General features: G+C 35.6%; 1 protein-coding gene across 1 annotated transcript; it reads left to right on the top strand.

Moving 5' to 3' along the window:
• The first annotated feature begins 236 nt into the window (after window positions 1-236).
• Window positions 237-2,396, top strand: LOC145108238 (uncharacterized). The gene has a single exon (XM_079045255.1). It carries the CDS (start codon window positions 729-731, stop codon window positions 2,196-2,198), a length of 1,470 nt encoding a protein of 489 aa, XP_078901381.1. The 5' UTR covers window positions 237-728; the 3' UTR covers window positions 2,199-2,396.
• The last annotated feature ends 14,503 nt before the right edge of the window (window positions 2,397-16,899 follow it).

The raw sequence follows: 16,899 nt of genomic DNA, 5'->3' as shown, positions 1-16,899 counted from the left end.
TACATCTCAAAGAGCTAAAACACACCTGTTTCCAGAACAATGATGCTTTAGAGACTTGAATACTGTTCATTACCACTTGTACATTTTCTGGATGTAGGAAATTGAGGTATTGAGAGCGAAAGAAAGTAGAAAAGAATAACCGCCGGAAAGTAGAAGAAGCTTTCAAAGTAAAGAATAGTTGAGGGGCAGTTGGTTGGTTTCAAGAGTTGAGGAAGAGGATCTTAGCTTCCATATATAGCCATAGAGATGATCAAATGTGGAGCAATCTCAGCCGTTGGATCTGTACTAGCGTAGGATTCTCAGTTGAGTACACGTGCTTCCATCTCTTTTTATCCTTGCTTCCATGCATGGGTTTCTCCATCTAAACCTCTTCTCTTCTGTCTCTATATATTTCTAGAGAGAGAATCACTCAAAAAAGTTTAGAGAGAAGGAGAGAGAGTAGCTTTTCTTTGCTTTCATCATCGATCATCTATCATCCATCATCGCCTATCGTCAATCTTTTTTCTTACTTCAAATCTCAACTAACTAAAGCTACTTGCTATGAGTAGATCTTGATATTTTTCTTGAGTGAAATCCGAGATGGGTTCTTTGTTTTTCACTTCGATCTTACAGAATTTTAGCTTTTAATCTGGTTTATTGATCTGGGTGTTTCTCAATTTTCAGTTTTGATCTTGAATTCTTCTCTGTTTGACTTCAATTAGATCAGAATTTCGTCCTTTTTACCAAAAATGTCGAATTTGATCCAAGAAAGTAATCAAGAATTGATGAAACACTCGTGTAAGCTGTGCGACAAGAGCTTCCCTTCTGGTAGATCCTTGGGAGGTCACATGAGGTCTCACGTGATCAACTCCCCCGATCATCATCTTCATCAACACCAGAAACAGATGAAGAAGCTCTCATCTGTCAACAATGGCGGAAAATTAATCAAGAACGATACTGTAGTAGAAATCGATGGTTCTTCGAATGATTTGGGTTATGAGCTGAGGAAAGATCCAAAAAAGACTCCAAAAGTCAAAGATACAAGTGAAATGGAGAATTGTTTGGTGGTTCTTGATAAGCTCTGTAAAGAATGTGGAAAAGGTTTTCAATCTTGGAAGGCGTTGTTTGGGCACATGAAATGTCACTCTGAAAAAGTCGCAAACAACAACAAATTGAATCAAGATTCTTGGACTAGTCAATTGGATAATGAGAATTCTGGTGTGAAAGATCGTCGTATGAAGAAATCAAAATCAAGAAACGGAAAAATTAAAAGGTATAAAGTTACTTCTGCTACAACTGCTACTGTTACAACAACCACCATTACAACAGCTTCATCATCAATCTCGATGAATGCTAATAATAATAATAATAATAACAACAATCAAATTAGTAGTAATCATGCTTCAACGAGTGTTGTATCTGAGATTGAGCAAGATCAAGAATCTGAGATTGCTATGTGTTTGATGATGCTTTCGAGAGATGAGGGAAAATGGGGCAATGAATTTGAATCATCTGATTATTGCAATTCCTCTGCTTTTGTGGGGTTGACTAAAGTTGAGGGTAAAAAGCGAATTGGGAAGGGTTTCAAGATCAAGAAACTAGCAGAAACACAAGTGGGTGTTGATTATCTTGGAAGATCTGAAGTGGGTTTTACTGGAGTTGAGAAAATTATGATCCGAAACGATGATTTTAACGACGAATGTGAGTTGTTTTTTGGAAGCAAGAGAAAGTTTGAGTGCATTACTTGTAACAAAAGCTTCGACTCTTATCAAGCACTTGGTGGGCATAACGCAAGTCACAAGAAGTTAAAGGGAAGTCTAGATCCGAAAACCGAAGGTGAAAACACAATCGAACACAAACCCTTTTTCAATCATGAGCATATAATCAATGGGTTTGATTCAAAACCATCTGATAATCATCAAACGACAAAAGCTTTCAATCTTGGTGTTCGTTCTTTGAAGAAATCAGTGGTGTTGGGAGCACATGAATGTCCAATTTGCTTGAAAATCTTCTCATCTGGGCAAGCTTTAGGAGGTCACAAGAGATCGCATATGATTGCAGAGGCTAAATTGAATCAACAAACAAGTATGAATCTTATTGAGAAAGAGAATGAACCTGTTCGAGGGTTTTTTGATCTCAACATGCTTCCCGATACAATGGAAGAAGAGCCATGGCATCATGAATCAACGACACTACTTGGTTTGCTCTCAGGAATTTAAAAAAACAGTAGTAACATCATTTGAAGAGTGTACAGATTTCATTAATTCTTTGCATAATTGATGTAATATGCTGCTTGAACAGTAGCCATACACAGTTACACACACAAACACCACTTACACACACTACCACAACACCTTCATTTTTTTTTTTTGTGCTTATAACTACATTGTTTTGATCAAGGGATAATTCTTGTAACATTCGAGATTTCAGTTGTTAAAATCATTATCTTGGGTTTTAATAAATTTTCTTACTCTCTGTTTTGGAAAGTGTTAGAATTGAAATCTCAATCGTGTATTCAAATGGGAGCAACTGTATCACATATATGACTTCAAAAGGGAAAGTAAATAAAAGTTAGTATCTACACATAAACATGAGAAAGTCAGATTAGGAGCATATGGATATGACTATATGAGTACTTGTAAAATGAGAGCAAAACAAGGGTGAAGTGGTTGAACAGATAAAGGGGAAAATTATAAAATATGATGAAAAGTGGGTTGTATAGTCACCAACCATCACAACACACATTGACAACTCCTTGTTTCACCTCTATGAATCTTTCATAAGTCATAACCATATAGTGCTAGTGGGTTATAGTTTACTTTGGGTTTCATGTTAATTATACTATTATGTTAATGATGTTCTTAATATAAGTATCAAAACTTTTGAAGTTATCATTTAAAAATATTTGCAACATTGACTTTGATTTGTGAATTGTTTTATGTCAAGTAGTAGTTGTATGTAAAGTTGGTATTTTACCAGGTAGTATGACTATAGTGTTTCTAATGTGTAAATTTTTTTTTTAAAGAGAATTCTAATGTGTAAATTAATTGATTCTGAAATGATTTTTTGGGGTTTAGACAAATATTTAAATCATATTTCTAAAACATAATGAATATTGATGAATATAATAGATGCAATATACCAATATTGCTACTGTGAAATACGTTGTTTTTATTCTGTTTAAACATGACATTCTTGTGTAGATGAAATTGCGATATTCCTCATCACGTAATTGTTAGTTAAAAATTTGTATAATTTATAATAATTAAATTAATAGAAATTTGTATTGTATCGTTTACAAGTATTAAGTTATTGGCAAATAATAACTTTTTATCATGGTTCAAAGATCATCTTCAATAAATAAATATGTTTAAAGATTTATCTGAGTCACGAGGTGTCATAAACCTTTTTTTTCATAAATTTCTTCTCCACCGGTTTATAACATGCGCCAACAAGTTCCTTGTTATTATTTTATAAGGAAATTAACAATGTAACCAATATTTAATTGCATTTAAAGAAAATAACAATTATTATTATTGTTATTATTATTATTATGATTATTATTATTATTTGCAAAATGACCATCTACTCCGCAACATGACATTCCGAAGTTGAGCCAACGATACAGCCCATTCTGTATCGGGTTCGAAACTAAATGTCAAGTACTTAAAGACATTCTAGAATCTACATCCAAATAGCTTGCTTTTTAGAGAAATTAGGACAAAGAAATATCATACAATTATGATGAGTTGGGGTATTAGGGATAAGTCATTGGTTCGAATACTTGTATTTGTATTTTTATTTATTTATTAAACTGAATTTTACTAGTCTGGGATAAAAAGAACATGTCCAGAATATAATGTTAATTCATATATAATGTCATAAAGTTGTTTGGTAGGATCTGAATTGTTAAGAGATCTGAATTTTTAAAAGGGTCTGAATTTTTAAGATCTTAATTTTTAATATGTTGTTTGGCTGAGCTTTGAATTATTCTATTGAATGATAAAAAAAATACCATTTTACCCTTATGTGTTATTTTTTGCTGAATTTAATGTTTTTTTTTTACAAAATAACCGAACCAACTTCTTGAATTATTATAAAAAAATAAACACCAAACAAAATCAAAATTAAAATAAATCTAGCTGAAATAGAAATCCAAATCAAACTTATTAGTGAGTTGTCTATAACATAATATGTAATCTTGTTTCCAATCAATCCTAATTTGAAGTTGTTTCAAATGAAAAGTCATATAAAGTTCATGGGTTTTTCACAAAATTAAAAACCTAATCTACAAAATATAACATCACTTCAAAACTATTGAAAGAATAACAAGAAATTCATATATGATGGGTGAACAACCTGGAAAAAGACATGTTCCATTTGACTATTTTTCCCTTGGCCCTCTCTAAAATCCACCGTCATATCACTATACATGTAGTGAGGCTCGTTGAAGGGACACAAAATTTGCCATTTTTCTGTTCCTATCAACTACAAAAGAGTCATACACAAGAAACTTTGATCCATAAAAAGAGCATTTGAAAGATGTGATGATGTTAAGACAATTATGTTATAGAATAAGATCCACCATAAAAATAGGATGATGGACCTATAAAAAAATCAAGTATCCTATATTGATTGTAAAGTACTAGAACATTAATAACACAATTATTAACAAAATACATAATGTGAATTCAATCAAACTACAAACTTCATAATATAGGATAGTTGATTTTTTTATAGATCCATCATCCTATTTCTATGGTGGAGCTTATTCTATAACATAATAGTCTTAACAAAATACATAGTGTGAATTCAATAAAACTACAAACTTCATAATTTGTATATACAGACACAATTACACAACAATTCATCAATAAAACTCACAGCAATTTGGGATTTAATCTAATAACGATTGACACTTGGCATGATAGGTGAAGGTTTGTATCGATCGGATACACTTGAAGTATAAATCACAAAGAAAAAGCTAACTAAACCAAATAAATAACAGAAAAAGTAAAGACCATGAATTAATCATAAAGATGTCTTTCACCAAGAAAGGGGTTGCTTTCACCAAGAGAATGAAGGTCACAAAGACGGTCACCAAGACATACATTAGGGTTTCACCCTAATGTTGAATATATACTAAACTATACTAGTATATCCCTTTAATAAAGGGATTGTATCTAATTTATAATAAGAAATGATCCTTATTCACCAAGATATCGGATCTGTTATCTGTTCTATACATATGTGTATAATTGCCTAATATACAAAGACTACATAAGATCATTATCTTCACGCTGACGCTGATAAGATCTTGAGGCGCTGACGTCAGCGTGTAAAGTGTTTGACTCATCAGATCATATGGTGTGACCTTACAATCTTCCCCTATTTGATGATGTCAAAACTAATCTTCTTCAGAGGAGTCATCAAAAGAACCATTGTAAAATTTATCAGCTTCTTTCACGATTTCAGGTTTTACCCATCTGAATTCATCAATTTGTAGATCCTCCAATCTTTTGCTAAGCTCAATAGAAATCAGCACACGATATCCTCTTTCAAGTTCTTTATGACGAATTCCCTTCATGCGAAGATGGAATAAATGCTTAGTGGGTGCAGCGGGAAGATCATCAGTGCGTTGAAAACACATATGGTTTTGACTATCAAGATAGAAAATACCATGTTCTGGTTCATGAATGAACATGTGCTAAACTGGTTCAACACCAACTAGCATCTTGTTGTTGATGTAGCGAGTACCATACGGAAGAAGAAACTTAGTATACTTGGATATTCTGGGGGTGCCTGTTCTTCCTGAAGTGGATGGTCTAGATGGACCAGCTGATGGCACAAGATTTAGCTTTTTGACTTTGTTAAGTAGCTGCTGAATTGCTAATTTCACCTCCTGAGCATAAATACCTTTATGTTTGTCAATAATTTCATGAATTTGTATCCACTCGTTGTAGCCAAATTTGACTAGATCACGAGCAAGCACGACCTCAGTATATTCATACTTAGTCTTCTTCCTGACCAAGTGAAGCTTTAATGACTCATTCTTTGGTTTAGTGCACCTTACCCTGATGATGGGATCAGGTTTTAATCTACGAGCCAGGACATCTCCAAACTTCTTTCTGGCAATCCTGTCATTCAGCTCAAAAACTATGTGTTGTTTGGCCACATTATTTTTGAACAGCTGAATATTCTTCTTTTGAACATTAGTTCTTTGGATATCAGCACTTTCATCAGCAGAAGCAAGATTCTGAACAAGTTTATGATGGGTTTTGGGTAAAACAAATAAACTAGAAAACAATTCCTAAGTTCACATGCAACCTACTTTGGATCTATGTTTTAACTATTGAACATATAACTTTGAATTGCAAAACAAGAACCCTAAGGAGAGAGGCTATTTTCGAAATTAACCAACTAGGGTTTTAGAGTTACATACCTTTCAATTGTTATAGCAAACAATTGGTAATCCTTTGATCTTGATCTTCTTGGAAGCCTAGCACCATAATTGTAATGCCTCTAACGGAATCACACCCAAGAGCTAACAAGAAGGAAACTTGGGAGGAGAGAGGTTAGGATATGTAATTTTGGCCTAGGGTTTCTTCAAGAGAAGGAGTACCAATTTTGGGAGCCAAGAGGCTCCTTATATAGCTGAGGGATCTAGGGTTTAGGGAAAACCATAATGTTCCTTTGCTTGGGGCCTAAGCTTATCCAAAGGCCTTATCCAGGCCCCTTGGACGAAATCATTAGGGTTTCCCCTATAGATTTCGTCCACCCCCTTCCAAGGAGGTTCTGGAACCTTCCACTCAACTATTTGATAATTGCAAACTAGTCCCTGCACTTTATAATTAATACAATTAACCCCAAAATTAATTCTAATTAATTTCTGGCTAACTATTAATTAAACATTATGATTTCTGATTAATATATTAACCTTTTAACATATTAATAAATCATTTATATTAATTTATTAATCTTATAATAAATTAATATCTCTCCTTTCATAATTTCCTTGTCTAGTTGCTAGGTTTGAGGGAAACCCAAAAGGACTGTGCTGCTTTCAATTCAAGTACATACCAATTATAGTTATGGGCTTAGACACCTAATCCAACAGTCTCCCACTTGGATAAGTATGTAACTATAACTGCTAGTAAGACTTCTAAATTTGGCCAGCAAATTGTAGCTTCCAAAAGCTGCTGGCGAACTCTGACCCAGTCAGTTACGTGTCCTAAGATAAGTGATCATATAATCCTTCGTTCTGCAAGATATCCCCAGACATAAGACATGGAATGTAATCAATCTCTTTGTCTAGAATCTATGTTTCCCGATTTCTAATTTGTGATGATATAGGACTTCTAATTGAACACATCAATTTAGTCCTGGCTGGGCCCAGCACATAAGTCAACACCAAATCATCGGGGGGCCCACAGATATTGCTTTTTCGGTTAGAGCAAAAGGAACGAATAAACGTTGACTCATATGCTTGTATCTTTTACTCATCAAACTATACACGACAATACGTTTTATAATACCAAGTTACTGATGCGTTTTCGTATCACCAATGTATAACCGACTTTACAAATTACAACTCATATATCTTCGTTTCAAGATTATAAGATATTATCGTCTCAGTATTACTCGTGATGAATTCCATGAAGTAATACTCTGAGCGAGTGTTTATCCAATACTCAAATCTCAATTTCTGAGTACTCATGAATCATTGCAGCAATTCTATTGCTATGTCTATCCTTAGACAATCTGCAATCCAATTCATGACAGTCTTAATTCACTACTTACTTCCAAAAGTACGAGCGACTGTGGAATTTGAATAATCATATTATTCAGTAAGTAAAACATGCAAAATATGAAACACAATAATAAACAATTGACAAAAGGCAGTAACCAAACTCATAAATAATACTTTATTATTTAATCACCAAAAGTCAATTACATTTACTTTGTTACAAGTTTCATAATAAAACTAATCTAACTACTAAAACTAATATCATCTCTCAGTCCAATGCTCCGAGCATGCTGAATATGCTTAACCTTACTCAGACCCTTTGTGAGGGGGTCTGCTGGGTTGTCTTCAGATGATACCCTCTTTACAACAAGATGGCCTTCTTCTACTCTATGTCTTATGAAATGGTACTTTCTGTCTATATGTCTGGTTTTACCATGATCTCTGGGTTCCTTTGTTAAGGCAACCGCTCCTTCATTATCGCAGAATAGTTCCATAGGCTCCTGCATGGTTGGAACAACTCCGAGATCTCTGATGAAGTTCCTCAACCAAGCTACTTCTTTCGATGCTTCACTCGCTGCTATGTACTCTGATTCACAAGTAGAATCAGCCACGGTATCTTGCTTGGAACTTTTCCAAGTAACTGCTGCTCCATTCAGTAAAAATACCCAGCCTGATTGAGAACGGAAGTTATCTCTATTCGTTTGAAAGCTGGCACCACTGAAATCATCTATTCTCAAAGTATCTATGCCACCAAGTACAAGGAGCCAGTCCTTTGTCCTTCGCAAATACTTGAGTATATCCTTAACCGCTATCCAATGAGCCCTACCCGGGTTTCCCTGATAGCGACTGACAATGCTCAAAGCAAAGGCCGCATCAGGGCGAGTACATGTCATAGCGTACATGATCGATCCGACAGCGGAAGCATAAGGTACACGACTCATGTCAGGTATTTCCTCATCTGTACTCGGGAATTGAGTCTTACTCAATTTGGTATTGCTCTGGATAGGCAGCTCTCCCTTTTTGGAATTTTCCATACTAAACCTCTTTAGTACCTTATCCAAGTATGTGCTCTGACTAAGTCCAATTAATCTCTTCTTTCTATCTCTCAATATTCTAATCCCAAGAATATAGGCAGCTTCTCCAAGGTCTTTCATGGCAAAACACTTTCCAAGCCAAGACTTAACACCTTTCAAGGTTGGAACGTCGTTACCAATGAGTAATATGTCATCGACATATAATACCAGAAAAGTTACTATACTCCCACTAGCCTTGATATACACACAAAACTCATCTTCACTTCTGGAGAAACCAAACTCTTTGACTTTCTCATGGAAGAAAAGATTCCAGCTGCGAGATGCTTGTTTCAATCCATAAATGGATTTCTCAAGCTTGAACACTCTATTGGGAAACTTTGCATCAACAAAACCCTCTGGCTGATTCATATAAACATCCTCAGCCAACTTCCCGTTAAGGAAAGCAGTCTTGACATCCATCTGCCATATTTCATAATCATGAAAGGAAGCTATGGCGAGCAATATCCTAATAGATTTAATCTTAACTACTGGTGAGAAGGTCTCATCATAGTCAACCCCTGGGGTTTGAGTGAAACCTTTTGCAACCAGTTGAGGCTTGAATGTGTGCACATTTCCATCCATGTCTGTCTTCTTCTTGAATATCCATTTGCACCCAACTGTCTTACGACCTGGTGCACTATCAACCAAATTCCAAACTTGGTTGTCATACATGGACTTAATCTCGCTGTCCATTGCCTCTTTCCACTTGGAAGCCTATGGGCCTGCCATTGCTTCCTTGTAAGTAACTGATTCATCTAAATTTACCAGTGTCCTATCACTGATGAATGTGTCACCATCTGAAGTAATATGAAAACCATACAACTTAGGTGGCACACTCACCCTAATGGATCTTCAAAGAGGTAATGAGTTATCAACTGGTTCAACAGGAACTGTTTCCTCTGGTTGAGTGCTAGTGTCATCTAAGGTTCCTTCATTGACTAACTCTTGAATTTCTTCAAGGTCAATGGTGCTCCCACTGTCCTCTTTGAATATGAGCTCTCTTTCTAGAAAGACTCCTCTTCGTGCTACAAAGACCACGTTTTCACTAGGTCCGTAGAACAAATATCCAAAGGACTATTTTGGGTAACCAATGAAAAATCATTTCTCACTTCTAGCTGCTAGCTTGTCATGAGTCTCTCGTCTTACGAAAGCTTCACAACCCTAGACTTTAATATGTGCTAACGAGGGAACTTTCCCCGTCCACATTTCGTGAGGTGTTTTGACAACCTTTTTTGTAGGGACAAGATTGAGGATGTGGGCGGCTGTCTCTAAGGCATACCCCTAGAAGTGAATAGGAAGCGAATCACGACTCATCACAGAACGAACCATGTCTAACAAGGTTCGATTACGCCTCTCAGCTACACCATTTAACTGTGGTGTCCTAGGAGGAGTTAATTGTGAGACTATCCCACATTCTTTTAGATAGTCGTTGAACTCGATACTAAGATACTCTCCGCCTCTATCAGATCTAAGTACCTTTATCTTCCTACCTAATTGATTTTCGACCTCATGCTTAAACTCTTTGAACTTTTCAAAGGTTTCTGACTTATGTTTGATTAAGTTAATATAGCCATATCTGATATAATCATCAGTGAAAGTCACATAAAATCGATTAGCATCCCTTATAGTTGATCTGAAGGGCCCACATACATCTGTATGTATGAGGTTGAACAGACCTTCACCTCTTTCACAAGACCCTGTGAATGGTGATTTCGTCATCTTTCCCAAAAGACAAGATTCACACATATCATCTGATTTTAGGTCAAATAATTCCAACACTCCATCCTTTTGGAGTTGGGCTATGCGTTTCTTGTTAATGTGTCCAAGACGACAATGCCACAAGCATGCCTTGTCTACACTATTAGACAAGTCAATATTAAACACACTATTACCTAAGCTATCAACACAAGTCACTGTTTCATACACACCATCACAAGGTAAATCTTCAAACACAAAGACACCATTATTATAAACAGAAATTGAACCATTCAAATCATTAAAAGAATATTTAAAACCTTGTATGAACAATGCATGAAATGAAATAATGTTTCTCGTCATCTCAGACGAATAGCAAGAATTCAATAAATCTAATCTAACATCATTATTAAGCAAAAGTTGATAAACTCTGATCTTGGTTACTGGTGAAGACTTTATGTTCCCCATGATCAAGTTTATCCTCCCTCGCTCTACCTCCTCACTTTCTTTTAGCCCCTGTAAATCAGAACAGATGTGAAAACCACATCCTGTATCAAGGACCCATGAACGAGAAGATAATGAGTTATTAGAAGAAATAGTGTAAATACCTGCCGAAGATGGCTTCACTTTGCCATCTTTGATGTCTTGCAAATATTTTGGGCAGCTTCTTCTCCAGTGCCCTTTGTCATTGCAATAAAAGCAATCAGCATCCTTTGGATCAGAAACATGGGGAATGGTAGTATTGGGCTTAGCCTTTGGGCCATTACTAGATGACCCAGCTTGGGCCTTGCCCTTCCGATTTTGCTTTGGAGGACCTTTCCTCTTTTTCCCCTTTCCCTATCTAATAGCTAAGACAGGGGTACTTGCAGGAGTGGAGGCTATACTTTTACCCTTCATCCCTGCTTCAGCTGTCTGCAACAAGTTATGCAATTGGGCCAGTGTCTGCTCAGTGTTGTTCAAATGGTAAGTTAGGATAAACTGACCATAACAATCGGGTAATGAGTTCAAGACCATGTCAATGGCCAATTCCTCATCAAATTGAATGTTGAGCTTGACCAAACGCTCTATGTAGCGTTGCATTCTTTGCACATGACTAACAACCAACTCCCCTTCCTTCATCTTGCAAGCCATAAGTGACTTGACTACCTCAAACTTTTCTTGATGAGCTCGCTTATGGTATTTCTCCATAAGGTCCTTGTTCATCTCAAAGGGCCAGTAGTCCTCATAGTACCTCCGCAGTTATGGGGACATGGTTGTGACCATGATGCATGCCACTTTGGTGGAATCGTCATAGTGCTTCTTGTAGGCAGCATATTGTTCGGGAGTGACCTTGGATTCATCAATTTCTTTGAGCTCCTTTTCAAGGACATACTCTTTGTCCTTAAAACGAAGCGCCATTTTGATGTTGCGCATCCAATCGTTATAGTTTGAGCCATCCATAACGACTTTGGAGCAAATGTTGAATAAAGAGAAGTTGTGGTTGGAGGATGATGAAGCAGAAGTGTTTCCAGGAGTAGACATCTAAAAAGAAAGAAAGTTTTAGTTAGATTTCAAGATACCTCAATATAATAACCCAAAGATACAATATTAAGGTTAGGATCCAACTATGAAGATTTACAACTTAGAAATGGGATGCCGAGATCCAAGTGTAAATTTCATAAAGGTGGGTGAATGACGATTCACCAATTCCACCATTAGACGAAATAAACGAAGTGAAATTCCTAATTACTTTTGAGATACACTGAACTATTCAATGGCATGTTTTAATCTCGGATTATGCTCTTCTATTTGTGACTGGGATACCGAGGATCACAAACAAGATGTGAATAACCATGCAAATGTGCTTAGTAACCTCATTGTCTTTATCATTAACTATTGATGTGCCGGTAAACCACACACGCTCCATCAAAATGATAATTATGAGATACCCATTACTACTCTTTATTAGTGCCTATTAGTGTGCTGGTTAACCGCACACGCTCCACTAACGACCAATAAGGCATAATGTGCAATTTCATGGGTTAGCATACTTTTCACATTTTTCCTAAAGTAACTAGAGTTGGGATTTTGTAAAATAATGTTCTAGTACTTTCTTAATAACATTATACTTTTAATGAGATTTAGTTGTCCTATCAAATCCGTTCTGCTAACGACCCTCCACTAATCAAGGAAGCGGTGGGTGAGAGTGAACACTCATTCAACTACCATTTTATAGGCAGTTTCCTTATACCCCCCTTATAGACTAGCTTCGTGAATAAGGCATACTAGCGATTTGACTGACCATATTCTTATAAATATATGATATTTAACTTTTAATTCTAATACATATATAAGGTGTGTTTTAAGGTTTTTAAAACTTTAAGGTTTATATAAAATTTTCGAAAATTAAACCATTAATTTTTTTAAATTTAAAATAAACCAAAGAACTAGATTTGATGATTATCTATTAATTAACTGTTAATTAATTTATTAAATCTTATAAGTATAATCTAATCAAATTAAACAATTAATTTAATCCTAATCCTTATCCCTTTAGATTTCGAAAATTAGGGTAAAGGATAATTTCCTTATATTTCTCAATTATCCAATTAAGCAATAATTATCCAGTAAGACAATAATTATCCAAAATAAGATAAAACCCTAAAATAAGATGCAAATTTCGAAATTCAAGGGAGGAGGCTAGGGTTTTTCAAAACCCTAACCCTAATTTCGATTAGGGTTCATGGAGTCTAGGGTTTTTAGAAAACCCTTCAAGCCAAAAACCCTAAAAATGAAAACTTGGCCATTTAGGGTTTAATAGCTATAAACCCTAATTTGCAATTCAACTATTATAGCAATTCAATTTAAAACAAAGCCAATGGCTTTGATACCACTGATGGGTTTTGGGTAAAACAAATAAACTAGAAAACAATTCCTAAGTTCACATGCAACCTACGTTGGATCTATGTTTTAACTATTGAACATATAACTTTGAATTGCAAAACAAGAACCCTAAGGAGAGAGGCTATTTTCGAAATTAACCAACTAGGGTTTTAGAGTTACATACCTTTCAATTGTTATAGCAAACAATTGGTAATCCTTTGATCTTGATCTTCTTGGAAGCCTAGCACCATAATTGTAATGCCTCTAACGGAATCACACCCAAGAGCTAGCAAGAAGGAAACTTGTGAGGAGAGAGGTTAGGGTATGCAATTTCGGCCTAGGGTTTCTTCAAGAGAAGGAGTGCCAATTTTGGGAGCCAGCAGGCTCCTTATATAGCTGAGGGATCTAGGGTTTAGGGAAAACCCTAATGTTCATTTGCTTGGGGCCTAAGCTTATCCAAAGGCCTTATCCAAGCCCCTTTTGACGAAATCATTAGGGTTTCCCCTATAGATTTCATCCACCCCTTCCAAGGAGGTTCTGCAACCTTCCACTCAACTATTTGATAATTCCAAACTAGTCCCTGCACTTTATAATTAATACAGTTAACCCCAAAATTAATTCTAATTAATTTCTGGCTAACGATTAATTAAACATTATGATTTCTAATTAATATATTAACCTTTTAACATATTAATAAATCATTTATATTAATTTATTAATCTTATAATAAATCAATATCTCTCCTTTCATAATTTCCTTGTCTAGTTGCTAGGTTTGAGGGCAACCCAAAAGGACTGTGCTGCTTTCAATTCAAGTACATACCAATTATAGTTATGGGCTTAGACACCTAATCCAATAGTTTAATGGACTGACGTTCTTCTTTTCTAGCTTGAATATTGGCGTTATGTGTAACACTAGTCAAAATAGGCCAATAGACAATCACATGTGATTATACCAATCATGTAATGTGATTCTGTTAAACTAGTAATGTGATAAGAGTGCTATGTAGTTCATGATAAATTCTAATACAAATATGAACTTTCTTTATGATACAACTCAAAATATACGTCCATACGATTCCAAAAATATAGAGAATGTCTGAATCTGACTTCGCATGAAGAAGTTATGATAAACCGAACACTATAAATCTCTATAATAAGAGGAATTTAAAATAGATTTAGAATTAGCTATTGGAGTCTAAAATAGAGTTGTATTACTTGTAAATACCTATGCATGCATATAAAGAACGTCAAAAACGGAGTTCGTATGTGAAAGTTACGACCTTCCGAAGATTCAGCTGTCAGAAACCCTAATATGACTGAGTTCACGACGTGAGGAGTCATTTATCCAATCTCGGAATCTAGAAGGTGTGTGACGAGGCTGCGAGGGGATAAGATCCAAACTCATGACGTGAGCAAAGATATCCCACGACGTGATAAGTCACATGGCCACCTTCCGAAGCTAGGGACGCAAATGGCAAGTCTACGGGGATAAGATCCTAAGTCACGACGTGGGCCTTATAAAACTGACGACGTGGGAGTCCAAAATCCCTACTATAAATAGCAGGTCCGACTTCAACCATTCTTACACCTAAACTTCTTTCTCTTATCTCCTTTGCTGAGGCTATCTTGCATCCCGAGCCCCGACGACCTTGTACGCTGACCGTTTCTGCTTAGATTACATAAAATCACGCTACTAGGGTGAGTTTCACGGCCCCACTTTCTAATATTTTGGGGGAAAACGCATGCTAAATATTGTATATACATTATTATATTGTCTATATGATAATATATAGTTATAATAACCGGGGTATAGTTGTTCTAAATATAATATTTTGAATATATACAACTATTATCAACTTGTCAGCATGTTATTTTACTAATGTAGATCTTGAGTTATACTTAGGATTCTATATATATGTTGTGTGCGATATAGTTCCGAAGTTATATTCGGAAGTCCTATATGTTAAGTTATAAAGTATGTTGCTATTATTGGTTTTATGTCAAGATAAAACTTGGTATGTTATATGTTGTTATTGTTAGTTTTATGTCAAGATAAAACTTAGTATGTTATATATTGTTATTGATAGTTTTATGTCAAGATAAAACTAGGAACGTTATATGTTGTTATTATTGGTTTTAGGTCAAGATAAAACCTGGTTTTACTTCAAGATATAGTTGTTATACTGCCTAAATGTTATGAAGTTAGGAGTAATGTTTAAAAGCATAAGTCTAGTAACTTAGGGTTTTAGACATGAAAATGCTTTTGTTGTTAGAGCTATAGGAAGCCGTCGAAGTCTACATGAGTAATTGTATTCATCAACTAAGATTGGGGATCTTAGCGGAAATCCTCTGAACTGTAACCGTTAATCCCGTGTGAGCAAAGAAGTCGTGTATAATTAGTATACGGGTTGACCACCCCACTTGTGACTGTTAGCTACAGTCAACCAAAAGCGAGTGATGAACTATCCTTTTACTTGTTATTATTCCGGCGTCGATGAAGCGTACGGTGTTGTTCTCATGGTAAATCATGAGTGTGTTTGTTTCTCATGGTAAATCATGAGTGTATTTTATCAGAGGTAATATGTCACAGCCGCGGTTATAGGCTCATGGTAGCAAATTGTTAGAAACATTATACTTTGTCGTATACAAGTATTAATGTTAAGTATAAGTTTCCCCCTACTTATACCTTAGGTTTAAGGAATGTTTAGGTATAACACTTAATTGATAAGTAAATTATTATACCTAACATACATACTAAATGTTGGAGAGTCAAAATGATACTTTCAAAACTATACTTTTGAACATGGAAAATGTATTATTTTATGGAGTCAAAACCTGTGGACTCACTAACTTTATGTTGACGTATTTTAAAATGCATGTGTTTTCAGGAACTTGAAAAGCAGGTATGTATTTGAACAGAAGAAGTTTTACTATTACCTTTCTGTTCATTAAGAAGTATGCCATAGTCGGATATTATGTAATAGGTTCTAGAAAAACAGTTATGTAACTTTCAATTATCAATAAAGGTATGTATTTTCTTAGTACTGTTCAATGTATGTTATATAACTATGATACGAAGAATGACGTTACACTACCCGGTGTTTCCGCCGATGGCTGGGGGTGTGACATTATGCCCCCTCGTAATTTCTCTGACTTCCTCAACAGTCAGTTCCAATTCTTTAGCTAAATCATTCAGATCAATAGTAAGCTTGCTTTTCTTGGAAGGAGGGGGCTGAAGAATCACCAGTGGCATAAGAGCTTCCAGCTTCAGCATCATTGGCTCCCCTTGAGAAGGAAGCCTTCCTCTTTTTAGGATTGGGTTGTTCATCATCAGACTCTATGTCGTTGTTGGTTCCTTGAGGAATTTCCCCCTCAAAATATGAATCAGGGTAAACAACACTCAAAGGAACAACAACTTGTCCCATAAACCCTAAATCAAGAAACCCTTCATACTCATCAGTATCAGATTGATCACAAACGTCTGAGATAGGATGGACATTGTTTGTTGCATCAGCATCTGGGATGTTTCTCTCCTGTTTAG

The sequence above is a fragment of the Lactuca virosa genome, chromosome 4 (assembly GCF_052849685.1).
Source record: "Lactuca virosa cultivar CGN04683 chromosome 4, Lactuca_virosa_CGN04683_v6, whole genome shotgun sequence".
NCBI classification, from domain to species: domain Eukaryota; kingdom Viridiplantae; phylum Streptophyta; class Magnoliopsida; order Asterales; family Asteraceae; genus Lactuca; species Lactuca virosa.
The sequence above is the reverse complement of the archived record's forward strand: the minus strand, read 5'-3'. Positions and strand labels throughout refer to the sequence as shown.

Excerpts from the sequence above, each read along its gene's own strand:
- LOC145108238 (XM_079045255.1), top strand. The coding sequence starts at position 729 with ATGTCGAATTTGATCCAAGAAAGTAATCAAGAATTGATGAAACACTCG.